This window comes from Gymnoscopelus braueri (genome assembly GCF_963280865.1).
Source record: "Gymnoscopelus braueri genome assembly, chromosome: 17".
In the NCBI taxonomy this organism is placed as follows: domain Eukaryota; kingdom Metazoa; phylum Chordata; class Actinopteri; order Myctophiformes; family Myctophidae; genus Gymnoscopelus; species Gymnoscopelus braueri.
Window position 1 is genome coordinate 15214248 of NC_137617.1, and position 12017 is coordinate 15226264.

General features: G+C 43.8%; 1 protein-coding gene across 1 annotated transcript in view; it reads left to right on the forward strand.

Moving 5' to 3' along the window:
- Positions 1-12017, forward strand: part of fmn2b (formin 2b) — a gene marked incomplete at its 5' end in the record, with an annotated part of 96719 nt that overhangs the window by 59985 nt on the left and 24717 nt on the right. Inside the window, 3 exons of the mRNA XM_080455631.1 lie at positions 1946-2092; positions 3523-3582; positions 6027-6147. Of these exons, the coding sequence (XP_080311757.1) occupies positions 1946-2092; positions 3523-3582; positions 6027-6147 (328 nt within the window). The remainder of the gene's footprint in view (positions 1-1945; positions 2093-3522; positions 3583-6026; positions 6148-12017) is intronic.

Consider the following 12017-nt stretch of genomic DNA (forward strand, 5'->3'; position numbering starts at 1 on the left):
TGACAGCTTCCCTGTGTTAGCTGATCTGAGTGAGCGGGAGGGGTTGTACAGGGTTGGATCAGGCTTTGAAGATATGGGCGTGACATACCTTTGGTTGCTTTGTAGGCCAACGTCAGTGTTTTGTACTCTGGGCAGCAACTGGGAGCCAATAGAGGGGGCGGAGAAGAGTCATGTGAACATTTTGGCTGGTTGAAGACCAAGCGTGCTGCGGCATTCTGGATCATTTGGAGGTGCTTAAGTGCACATGCCGGGAGGCCAGTAAGGAGCGAGTTACAGTAGTCAAGTTTTGATATGACTGATGTCTAGATAAGACTCCTGGGTGAGGAAGGGTCTGATCCTTTCGAATGTTATAGAGTGTAAACCTACTGGATCAAGTGACCGCTGCAATGTGTGGCTTGAATGAGAGCTCACTGTCCAGGATGACACCAAGGTTCTTGGCTGTTGGAACCAAAGTCACCAGGGCGTTGTCTATGGAAATGGTTAGATCCGGCGTGGGACAGGTGGCTTGAGGTGGTGAGAAGACACTCACTGTGAGATGTCAGCCAGACATGCAGCGATGCGCTCTTCCACCTAAGTGGCAGAGGGAATAGAAATGGGTGTCATCGGCCTAGCAGTGATAAGATAGATTGTGAGCAGAGGTGACAGAGCCAAGAGATTTAGTGTACATGGAGAAAAGGAGGGGGCCAAGTACAGGTCCCTGGGGGACCCCGGTTAGGAGGGTGCGGGGGGATGAAAGCAAACCTTTCAAAGAAACCTAGTAGGTCCGGTCAGTCAGGTAGGAGGAGAAGGACTTCAGTGACGTCCCAGCGATGCCTCTAGGTCAGCAAGGGTGTCCAGGAGCAGCTGGTGGTTCACTGTGTCAAATGCTGCTGAAGTCACAGATGTGTTGATGATGGAGGCAATGAAGGGGAGCAGATCAGGTGCCATGGTCTGGAAGATTGGGGAAGGGATGGGGTCAAGAGGACAGGTGGTAGGTCTAGTGGAGGTCACTAGATTTAGGACCTCATCTGGAGAGAGAGGAGAGAAGGAGGACAGGCATGATATGTTGGGGTTAGCATTGGGTGAGTCAGACACTTGAGTTAGTGGGAAGATGGGGAAAAGGAGCTTCTGATGTCATCAACCACCTTCTCAAAGTGGGTGACAAAAGCGTCAGCTGAGAGATGAAGGTGGGGTGGGAGAGGGGGTTTAAGGAGGGAGGAGAAAGTGGAAAAGAGCTTCCTTGGGTTAGAGGCACCTTTCTTTACAAGGTTACAAAAAGCAAATGAACGATAAGAGAAAAGGCAGATGTATAGGATAGTAATAATAATAAAGGTACTTGGTGAACCATTTTGTCTATGGAAAAACGAAAACAAACTAAAAAATAATAAAGATAACAAGCAAAGACTGGACTGAATCAGATTTAAGATCACAAAAAAAATACATAGTGAATTCTATACCCCAAAATATATATTTGATATGGTTTAAATGAGTAGTTCATCCAAAACATTACTTATTTTCTATCAATTACATGTCCCATGAAGCCTTGAATTCATGGATTTTTTTTAGTTTTATTCGCATTCCTGAGCCAATAAAAAATCTCCATGAATTCAAGGCTTCATGGGGTTTGTAATTGATAGAAAATAAGTACTATTTTTGAGTGAACTACTCCTTTAAGTGGTTAAATATTGAGATAAGTGTGTGTGTGGGGGGGCTATGTGTGATTGTGAGTCACTCACTCACTCTTTCTCTCCACATTCATCTATACCAGCGGTTCTCAAAGTCCTTGGTTCCATTTGTGCTCTCTGAGTTATATTAACACCGTAAATTGTACAATATAGTTTGGGCTCCCATTAGTGCCTAATGCGTATCAAACTGGGGTTCCTTTACACGAAAACCACTGATCTAAACACCCACCCCCCCCCTCTCTCTTCTCTCCATCTTGTCTCTCCTCTACCTCACGCTGCAGACCCTGGATAGCGGTGAGGCGGTGAAGCGGGTGCTGGGTCTGGTTCTGGCCTTCGGTAACTTCATGAACGGCGGGAACAGAACCCGGGGCCAGGCGGACGGCTTCACCCTGGACATCCTGCCCAAACTGAAAGACGTCAAGAGCGCTGTGAGTATGTGCAAGGAGCCGGAGGGAGGGAGGTTGGAAAGAAGAGAGGGGGAGTGTCAGGGGTCATGTCCACTGAAAGCGTTTTTTGAGCTGCCTAGCGCCTTTGTGTCATGAATTTCTATGGTGAAGACGCCCTGGAGAGCTCCTCTTCCCAGCGCCGAGCATCGCGTTTCAGTGCACTCGACGTCCAGCGTTTTTTTTTGGGGGGGGGGGGGGCAAAATGAGTAAATATCAAAATATATAAAAATCAGCTTACCCACTTTAACCCTATGTATATTGACAATTTGAAAATAGCCGATCTACAAGCTCTGCTATTTTCTAACAATCTTGGGGGATTTTTTTAATCAATTTTTTAACTTTTTACAGACAAAGTTCTTGCATGGGGGTCCCTGGCACAAAATATTTTCTTTATAGTCCACAGCCGAATACATTAATTTGGGGGTTCTTGACATGAACAAGTTTGAGAACCAGTGCCTCAGAGGGGTTAATTTAATTTCAATTCAGAGAGGGCCTTATTTTTTTCCCAGGAACAGACAGGCCTACTGCCGGGCCTCATTTCAACTGTCCCTATCACCTTTGAGTGTAATTTATATTGATCCATCATATTGTACAGCCTTCATGTAGACGCACCACGGCAGTTTTGTTTGTGAGAAGCAGAAGTCGTTGGAGAATTTGTTATGAAAGCAGAACGTTATTTAATTTCAAACATTTGTTTGAAATGGATGACTTATCTGGGCAGGTCCTTGTAAACCAGTGTTGTCAGCTCTTCCTTCCTCATGTCCCACAATAAAAACTTTCACGCTGTTTGACTTGTCCCTGGAGAACGTTATGTACAGCTGGCTGTGACACAGACTGAGGCAATTAGTAGTGATGGGAATGTGAATTATTGTTCTTATTAGACGAATGATTAGTTCACCAGTTGCTTCATTGCCTGGCTGGATATCCACCTGCGTTGCGTCGTCACTCACTGAAACACAGGCAGTTCTTCCCTGACCTGATCATTCAGCACGACATGTTCACCCGCACATCCTCTCAGGCTATGGGATCTACTGTAAGGACAGGCTTTGCATATAGAGGGAAATGTGCGTCGTGGTTCAATAATGTAAACATATTTTTTTTGTGTCAAGTTTGAAGGACATTTTGACAACTGGTCTGCTGGGAGAACTTAGGGTACTAGACACATAATCCATGGCTGTCCCTTGGGTTATAGTAGTGAAGATTGCAGTTATTAGTGAGTTATTGATTTCACGATTTTGCTCCAGGATATCAAGATTGGGAATAAATGAAGTTTAAATTGAATGATTTTTCCTACATTGAAGTACTAATATCCAGAGCAATACCATAGTGAGATTCTTTTTTCTTTTTACTCTAAAAAGGCCATCATACAAATCTGATTTCATGGTTTGTTTTTCTCCACTCTTCTTCCGCAGGATAACACGAGGAGTCTTCTGTCTTATATCGTTGCTTACTATCTCCGACACTACGATGAGGTAGGCTTATCCAAACACCACACGCATTCTTACTCTGTTGGCAGAGGAGCAACCAAGAGAACTGAGACTGTTCTTATTTACATATCTGTCATCCTGTTTGTTTCTCACAATTTGACTGAGATTAAACAATCAACCTTAACATGATTTTCTATTTTAACATGGATTCATCTACTATATCTGTAAATTCATTTCATTTCCTGTTTTGCTGTATCCCATGGAACAATTCTTACACATGGAGCTAAACAAGTGTTATGAAATGCAATACGTTAATTCTTTTTGACCTCTATGGATACAAATATTGTAATTTTGTATTCATTTTTATGGCGTTGCTCTGCGGAGTTTAGCTGCCTAGAAAAGGTTCTGTGTGTCCCGTGCTAATCTCGCAAACAGCCTGTCCGGTCAGTGCCAATTATGTTGTGCACACTGCCAGTAGGCTACAGAAGTACCTCCACATTTCACATAGTTGTGTACTTTTTAAAATATAAGATTTTAATTTACCACTTTTTTAATATATCAACAAATCGATGAAACACTTATGTGTTAGTTTATACTTTGTCACAGAATGGTGTCCTGCAAAAATAGTGAAAATAGCAGATCTACAAGCTCACAATGCGTCACAAGCCATTTAAATAATCGATTAAGTTGATTCGTTCGATGAACTGCTGCATCCCTATTCGAGATAGAGCATCAGATCTCAGACAGATCATTTGCCTGAAAATGTGATGCTGACCAAACCTATAATACTCTCTACTGTACGGATGCAAATAAACGCATGGGATAATTGCTTCTTTGTGTTTGTTTTAAACACCAACAGAAAGCCAGACATTTGACAGTAATGGTGCTTTTCAAACCCAAAGTCTTGAGTTGCAGCCAACATTCAGCCTCTGTTGAAAGTTCAAAATGTTTAATAAAGTGATCGAATGATTTACCCCTCTAAAACTAGACCACAATTAAAATTCTTGTTAAAGTCTAGGGAAGTGTACTAATTAACAACATGAACCCTCTGTTATGGGGTGAGCAGTCGGCGAAACTAGCAGATCTTTTTCACAACAGTTTACAGCAGTTCACAAGTTCACAACAGGCCGCGTTGCGACGAGTGGCGAGCTTGTAGATCGATTATATTCAGCGGAAGAGATTTGGTGTAGAGCGAAATACGGCCAGACCTAATATAGAGCCCTGGGGGACTCCTGTCAACTAAGTGTATAGGGTTTAAGTGGGTTAATTTGATATTTGAAATGAACTCAGTTATGCTTGGTTTGTGAGTTGAGTGATAGTTTGTGCTGTGGAGGCTCAGAATTCGATACAGACAACTCTGCCAGGCATTTTCAGTCAATTACAGAAACGTTCAATGTCTCCAGCGAGCCAGGACTTTACACATCGGGAATGGACAGTTAGGCAATCGGAGACAATCACTGAATTTTTTTGTCAATCTCAGAAAAGTGAATGAGACGACTGTACAAAGCTCCCCGATATTTGCCAAGTCATGCTGAAGCACTTGGACCAGTGTTTGAACGTGTTCCTTGTGGGCTCACACGGCGATACGACCCACGCCTGACCTTTAGCAATAGAAAACGGCATTCCATGTAATATTTAAAAGGCCTTTAATTCGTTCATAAGCGGTTAAAACCCCAGTACATTCCTAACCCATGGCTTCAACATGGCGAACATATAGAGGGAAAAGGGAGAGAATGTAGCATGGGTAGTGGGCACATTGACAATTCTCTTATTACCCCCATTTTTTTATAGAACTCGGACGAATATTGGCTCAGAATCTTTCTTCAGATTCTCTGCTGAGTTCCAGGCAACAATTGCCGAAACAGAACATTCAACAGGTCTGGAAACATTCCGGAAGGCCAAAGATTAAATTTGCGGGATACTTTGGGCAGCCCTGCTCTAATGCCTGCGTTTGGCCTCTCTGTCCATTCATGATGTGTAAAGTCCTGGCTCGCTGGCCAGGCCTAAGCCCACAGGACAAGCCCAGAGATCAACAGCCCAGAACCAGCAGATCAACACTTTGTTTGATGTCGACGTGTCTCTTTGATCTGCCGTGTTGCATTCAAGGTTGTTTACGTCGCGTGAAGCCGCCGCGACTGAGCCAAACCTGAGTCTGTGCATTCTCACCCTCACATGTTGCTGGCCTCCAAGGTGTTTTTGGTTGCGCATTGTGCTTTTGTTTGTATGTGTGGGTGTGTGCGGCATGTGTGCGTTTATTCCGCAGTGCGAGACTAATGAAAAATGGAATGAATTGCCCCAAGATGTTCTTTTGTTTTCTTTGATTTTGTTTCCTTTGCGTTGCAACTTTTTCTTCTTTTCTTAATATGTTGTTGTGTCTCACTGGCATTTCTCCAAAATGGCGCTGGAACAATTTGGTGTCAGTGGGGTTTCACTCAAGTGTGTGTGTGTGCGTGCGTGTCTCCATCTGTCTTATCTGTGTTCACCCTCAGGACGCGGGTAGAGAGACGTGCGTGTATCCAATACCAGAGCCTCAGGACCTGTTTCAGGCCTCTCAGATGAAGTTTGAAGACTTTACGAGGGACCTGAGTCGACTAAGGAAGGACCTGAGAGGTACAGTAATGAACCTCTGACACAAACACACAAGAAAACAACTTGAGGCGTGTTAGGGGCCGTGCCCACAGAAAGTGTTAATTTGAGCAGAGGAGCGCGCTGTGCCAAAAAACACTGGACGCAGAGAGAGCGTTGAAACGCGATGCTCAGTGCTGGGAAGGGGAAGTGCTCTTGTGCTTCTTCTCCATAGAAAGGAATGGCAGAAAAGTGCTGGCAGCACAAAAACACTACTTTTGTGGACACAGACCTTACGCACGCACACACACATGCACGCACGCACGCACGCACACGCACAACCGGAGCCCCGCTGAGCCTCTGCTGTTGATAAGCATCAGTTAGACATGCCCAGCCCATAGACGGGACTGATAATGGCCCCCGTCTGGTTCTGGAAATAAGGCTCTGTGAAAGGTGAACAGGCACGGTCTGGATTCCAATTTATAGTTTTATTACAAGGGTTCAGCCAGGCCTACCAGTTGGGGTCAGATATTGGCACCAGGCACTAACCAAAATGCTGGCTGATGATAAACCTGTCTCTCTGTTGCGAGTACCGTTCAATCTCTGTAAAGGCCTTGACATGGTGTACATGGATTAAAGTTCTCAGTCGCCACAAACTGATTTCAGTGACTTGGATTCCATAGAAGCCAGCATTTCTTCTATGAAAGCATGTTGCGCAGAGATCTTGTAAAGGGGCTATTTTCGGTTATTACTTTCAGATTAGGGCATTTGAAGTCGTCAAACTAGCAATATGTCCGGAAGCATCTTCCATAACCCATTTTGGGCGGGAACCCCTATTTGTAACTATACCTTTCTGGACGGGAACCCCTTTTGGGGTTCTTGTTGATGTACAGTATATAGCAACATACATTTGTTGTAATTTTTGAAGAAATATTTGAAGTTTTTCAGAAAACTTAGGTCAGGATTTAGAAGGCGTTTTTAGAATCGGCCTCAGGTCTAAATGGGATAAAACCATAATGGTCTGTAATATTTCATAAAAGCAAAGGATAAAGCCTCAATCTGTGATTTGTCAATTGTTTAGTAAACGCTTCAGTCAGTTCACTTTCACCCTGTCTCACAAATTGCACATTAGGACTGGGCCTGACAAAACATTTCAGTCGTGAGATTTTATTTTGCTGCAATCCATGTGTGTAAGCATGTCTGCCTGTTCACGTCATCTATTTAATAAAAAAAAATAGACTTGTGTTTCTAGGACGGTCCAACCAAGTGAAAAACAAACATACAGACACTGCAATACAAGTTTGAAATAAAAAGAGGTTACCTTTCTGCTTTGCTCAAACTCATTTCGGATGGTCTGTGTGCTGTGCGTCTTTCAGAGCCAAGCTCTGAAAGACACGTCAACCGGTTTTGACGTGTCCAATTGACGCCTCCAGTGTGGCACGCCGTTGTAAACGATGATGATGGCCTGTCACTTTCAGTGTGTTAGGGCCTTTATGCAGAGAGTTTGACATGTCATGTGGGAGCCAGGTTGCTAAACATGCCATAACCATTGTTTACCAACAGCAACTTGGAAAATTCAAATAAGACGTTCAAGATAACGGGTGACGAATAACAAAGTATATGACATTAGAAATTGGCTTAGGATAAACATAAAGTTACCGTACTTTTCAATGAACTAAAGCAGTTAGTGGAACCACTGGACATATGTTTCTTGTTCCCCCAAAAGATTGTTATTTTTAAGGATAGCATGCACTGTAGCAATGTTAGTTTAAATAACTGTTAATACTGTAAAATGTTTACATTGTGTATTAAGTGATAAGGCCGCTCCCTCAACAGTGCGCTGAAAATAATGCGTACCCTCCGGCCAATCAGAATGGAGTATTCACCGTAGCCATATACAAAAGAGATAAAGTTGAAGATTTATTATCTTCAATGACAAAGTCAACCTTTTCTTAAACCCTTGACAGTGTTGCGTATTTAAAAACATACGGTAATGATTTTACATCCATGTGTCTTGCTGCTCAATTTGTCTTCAACGCCAAAAATAGCAGATCTTCAAGCTCACGACGCACTGGCACCATGACTCATCGCGTTTTGGTGCACGACACTGGCACACAACCAAGCATATATCAGGCTTAAGTCCTTATTGAAGACAAGTGGTAGAGTGGGGGGGGGGGGAAAGTAGCATGAATGGAAAGAAATGAATGGGGGGGGGGGGGGCAGGTTTGACAGTGAAAATGTGACCAAGAGAGAGCGAGCGCGAATATAAGTGGTGGCCCTGGTCAAACTCATATGTGTTGCTATCTCCAGGATCTTAAGGTCTTTGTATTCAGGCTTCTGAAGCAAGCCTGTGCATCCTGGTTGTACTTAAGTTCTGTGTCGAGTCTGATCCAAACCATCTGGCCGCAAGGAGGTAGAAGGCTTTCTCAAGCATTTTTCAAAGGGAAAGTCACAACTCCTGACTATTTTTCAAACCGCACCAAACAGGGGCTGACACACGTTAGTTATCCGGGAATGTTGTATGTGCACAAAAGGCAGAATGCGTCCTGTCCTGTACACCACAGACCGGGGGGCTCTTCAGCGCGTCCTGCCTGGGAGATGTAGTCATTTTTTCGTTCCATTGTCGTGCCGTTTTGAACGGGCTCTCCCATGTTGCACTCATGATTACATTTGTTAGAGAAGCATGCTACAGATAAAAGTCATATTCTGGACAGTTGTCCGCCTACCCCTGCCGCATTCCAGACTCATTAAAATCATTTTTATTGTATGGAAATAAACCAAATGCATGTCCACAGCCCATTTAGTTCTTGGTCAATAGTTTAAGTTATGATGCATTGGCCTGGCCTTTGACTGAATCTGCTGTAGGTTTAGGGTCAATTAGATTGGACAGTTATGGTGACAGGCGACTGTAAAATGTTTACAAGCATTTTCCTGTGTATATAAAATGTTTGTAGGGATTTTAGCCACTCTTATCCAGATCGACTAGAAGTGCAAGGTCAGAGTAAATGCTAGAAACCTTAAGGAACCAACGGTGTGAACGGACGATAACTGTAACAAAGTATAATTTATGTCTTTTTAGAAATTGCTCAAACTCATGTGAATGGCCACACCACAACGACAACGTTAGTGGAGAACAATATTGTTGGGGTCACTTTCACAGCAATTTGCGTCACTGACAATCAAAATCCATCTGAATTATCAGGGCGTCACATTCAACACATCACTCAAGTTCAACATGTTTTACAGAGCGTTCATCAGTGACTCAGTGTGGATGCTCACATCATTATCAGTATTATGGTAATTTTTATAGTTATCATTCATAGTGCTGGATGAATTAAAGCGTTAAGAAATGATGTGCTGCAAAGCTACAGAATAACAAGTCTACGTCAAACCTGGTATATCTACAGTAAATAACATTTCCTGAAAGGGTAATTTGGTCAATCATTTAAAACATAATTATGATGAATACATTTTATACAGTATTTATAGCTATTTTATAGACAACATTTATTGTGAACTGGTAGATTTATATGCGTATAAATGTGCGGAATTAAAAAAAGATTTTGAAACGTATTACCAAATTGGGGGCGTAAATGTGGTTAATTTAATTCTGACTTCGTTAAGCTGAATGAATCCTGTGAGTCCATGTTGTAGCTCCTAATTACCAGGCTTTACACTGACAGTAGGGTTGCCGTTCAGTAAAAACGCATTTGAATATGACAGCTGAGTATCTGTACTGGGATAGTTTGGCAGTGAAGTGCCTTGCTCAAGCCGACAGAGCGTTTCTCATTCACTAGCCCTACCCTAATAGCCTTTCCCAGTCAGGACCAGGGATTGAACTGGCAGCCATCCAATGACAACCCCCCCCCCCCTTTAGACAACCAGTGCCCCCTCCTATATCGTGTGACAACAAATGAATGAATGCACTCGCATGTGTAAATATTGACATAGACGCGGAGTCCTTAGGCAACTCTTTGAACACAGAAGTTTAAAACTACTAGGTCATTTCTCAAGGTCATATGCTGCTTTGCCAGGTTAAATGTCTGACTGGACTGGATGTTGTGAATGCTCCAGAAATGGCAAGCAGACCCATGCTCTCTAGTTTGTGTTCTTTCTCTTTGACTTGATCTCTCTCTCTCTCTCTCTCTCTCTCTCACTCACTCACTCACACACACACACACACACACACACACACACACACACACACACACACACACACACACACTCACACTCACACTCACACATGCCCTTGCTTCTCCTGTTTCTCACTTGTCTGTTGTGTCTGTCTTAAGTGAATTCATTTTTGAATTCCTGGTATCCCACCGTTATCTTTGACACACACACACACACACAATGCCCACCCTTGCCCTCTCAAAGGTCAACCCGTTTCCATGGATGGGGGGCGTAATTGGTGCGACCAATTATCCTCTCCCCCTGCCCCCTGCTGACCTGCCAAGTGGTTCCTAGCTGCTCAGATAATAATGATGATGATGAGACCAGGAAGCAGGGAGAGAGTTGGGTAAACAAGAGCCCCCCAGCCCCGGCAGCAAATCTGTTTTTATTTCCCCCCGTCTTCTATTCTTTCTTCCGACACTTTCTGTCTTTTTCATCTCCGTTTTGCTTTCTCCCTGACCCACCCTGTATCGCCCACACCCACCCCACCATCACTTCCGCTCCTCCCCGTCTGCTGTCTTTTTCTTTTCTTTTTTAGGCCTTGGTCTGGCACCATCTCTCTCTCTCTGTCTCTGTCTGTCTCTGTTTCAGATATTGTCAGACTACACTCAGCTGTATAGGTTGTGGAAGGTCAAATATTTGCATGCTTGTATGTGAATTTCAAAAAGATTCCCCTCACATTATCTCTTTCTCTCTCTCTCTCCCCCTCCCTCCTCATTTCTCTTGTCATCTCCCCCTTTCTCTCTCCAGGCTCTCCTCTCTCCCCTTAATCTGCCCTTATCTCACTCTCCCCTTTTATTTCTCTTTTATCTCTCCAATTCTGTCTTCTTCGCTCTCTCCTGTTCTCCCCCTTTTTATATCCTTTCTCCCCGCTCATCTTTCTCCCCCTTTTGCTCCCTCCTCTTTCCCTTCACTTTTGTCTCTCTTCTCGCTCTTCCCTTTTCTCTCTCTGCCGTTCTCTCCTTTTCTCTCTACTTTCTCCCCTTTTTTCTATCGCTTCCACTTTCCCCCTCCTTTTTTCGGTGTCTGTTTCCTTCTCTCTTCTCTCTCCCCTTTTCTCATTTCTATCTCTCCCCTTCTCTTGTCTTCTCTCTACCATAATTCACCAAATCTGTGTGTGTGTGTGTGTGTGTGTCTGTCACTCCGGCGTAACTCGGAAAGCGTCCGACCGAATGTGACCCTGATGTGTGCAGTGCTGAATGGCAATTCGGGCAGGCCAACGGTTTCCAAGAACCTGAAAAAACACGAATATCTGTATCTGTCTGACCGCGGGTCTGAGAACGCAGAGATTCTCTGTGTGTTCAGGAGATTGTAGGCTTCAGGCTTCCATGAGTGGCCAACCTGACCCGTCGGCTTAACTTTATTGACTGAGATTTTGCGTAATGTTTGTGGCGCACAGCCAATATAAGTGACAGCGTATGCAATGGAACAGAAAGTGGGGAAAAAGCCATAATATGGAAGAATGGCAGCAATGTTGGGATGGAGGAGAAGGAAAATCTTTATAAAACATCTTTATAAAACAAAGAAAAGTGGGTGAGAACAGAAGGTACAGCATGGGAGAGAGGAGGTCATCATAACATTTATAATGACCATGTATTCTGACTTGGATCCTCTACCGCATTGGTTCTCAAAGTGGGGTCCGGGGACCCCCAGGGGTACTTGAGGGGGTTCCAGGGGGTCCCCAGCTAAATGATGGATAGGAACCAAATGGACCCTTATGGGTCTGTAACCCCGAGAGCGTA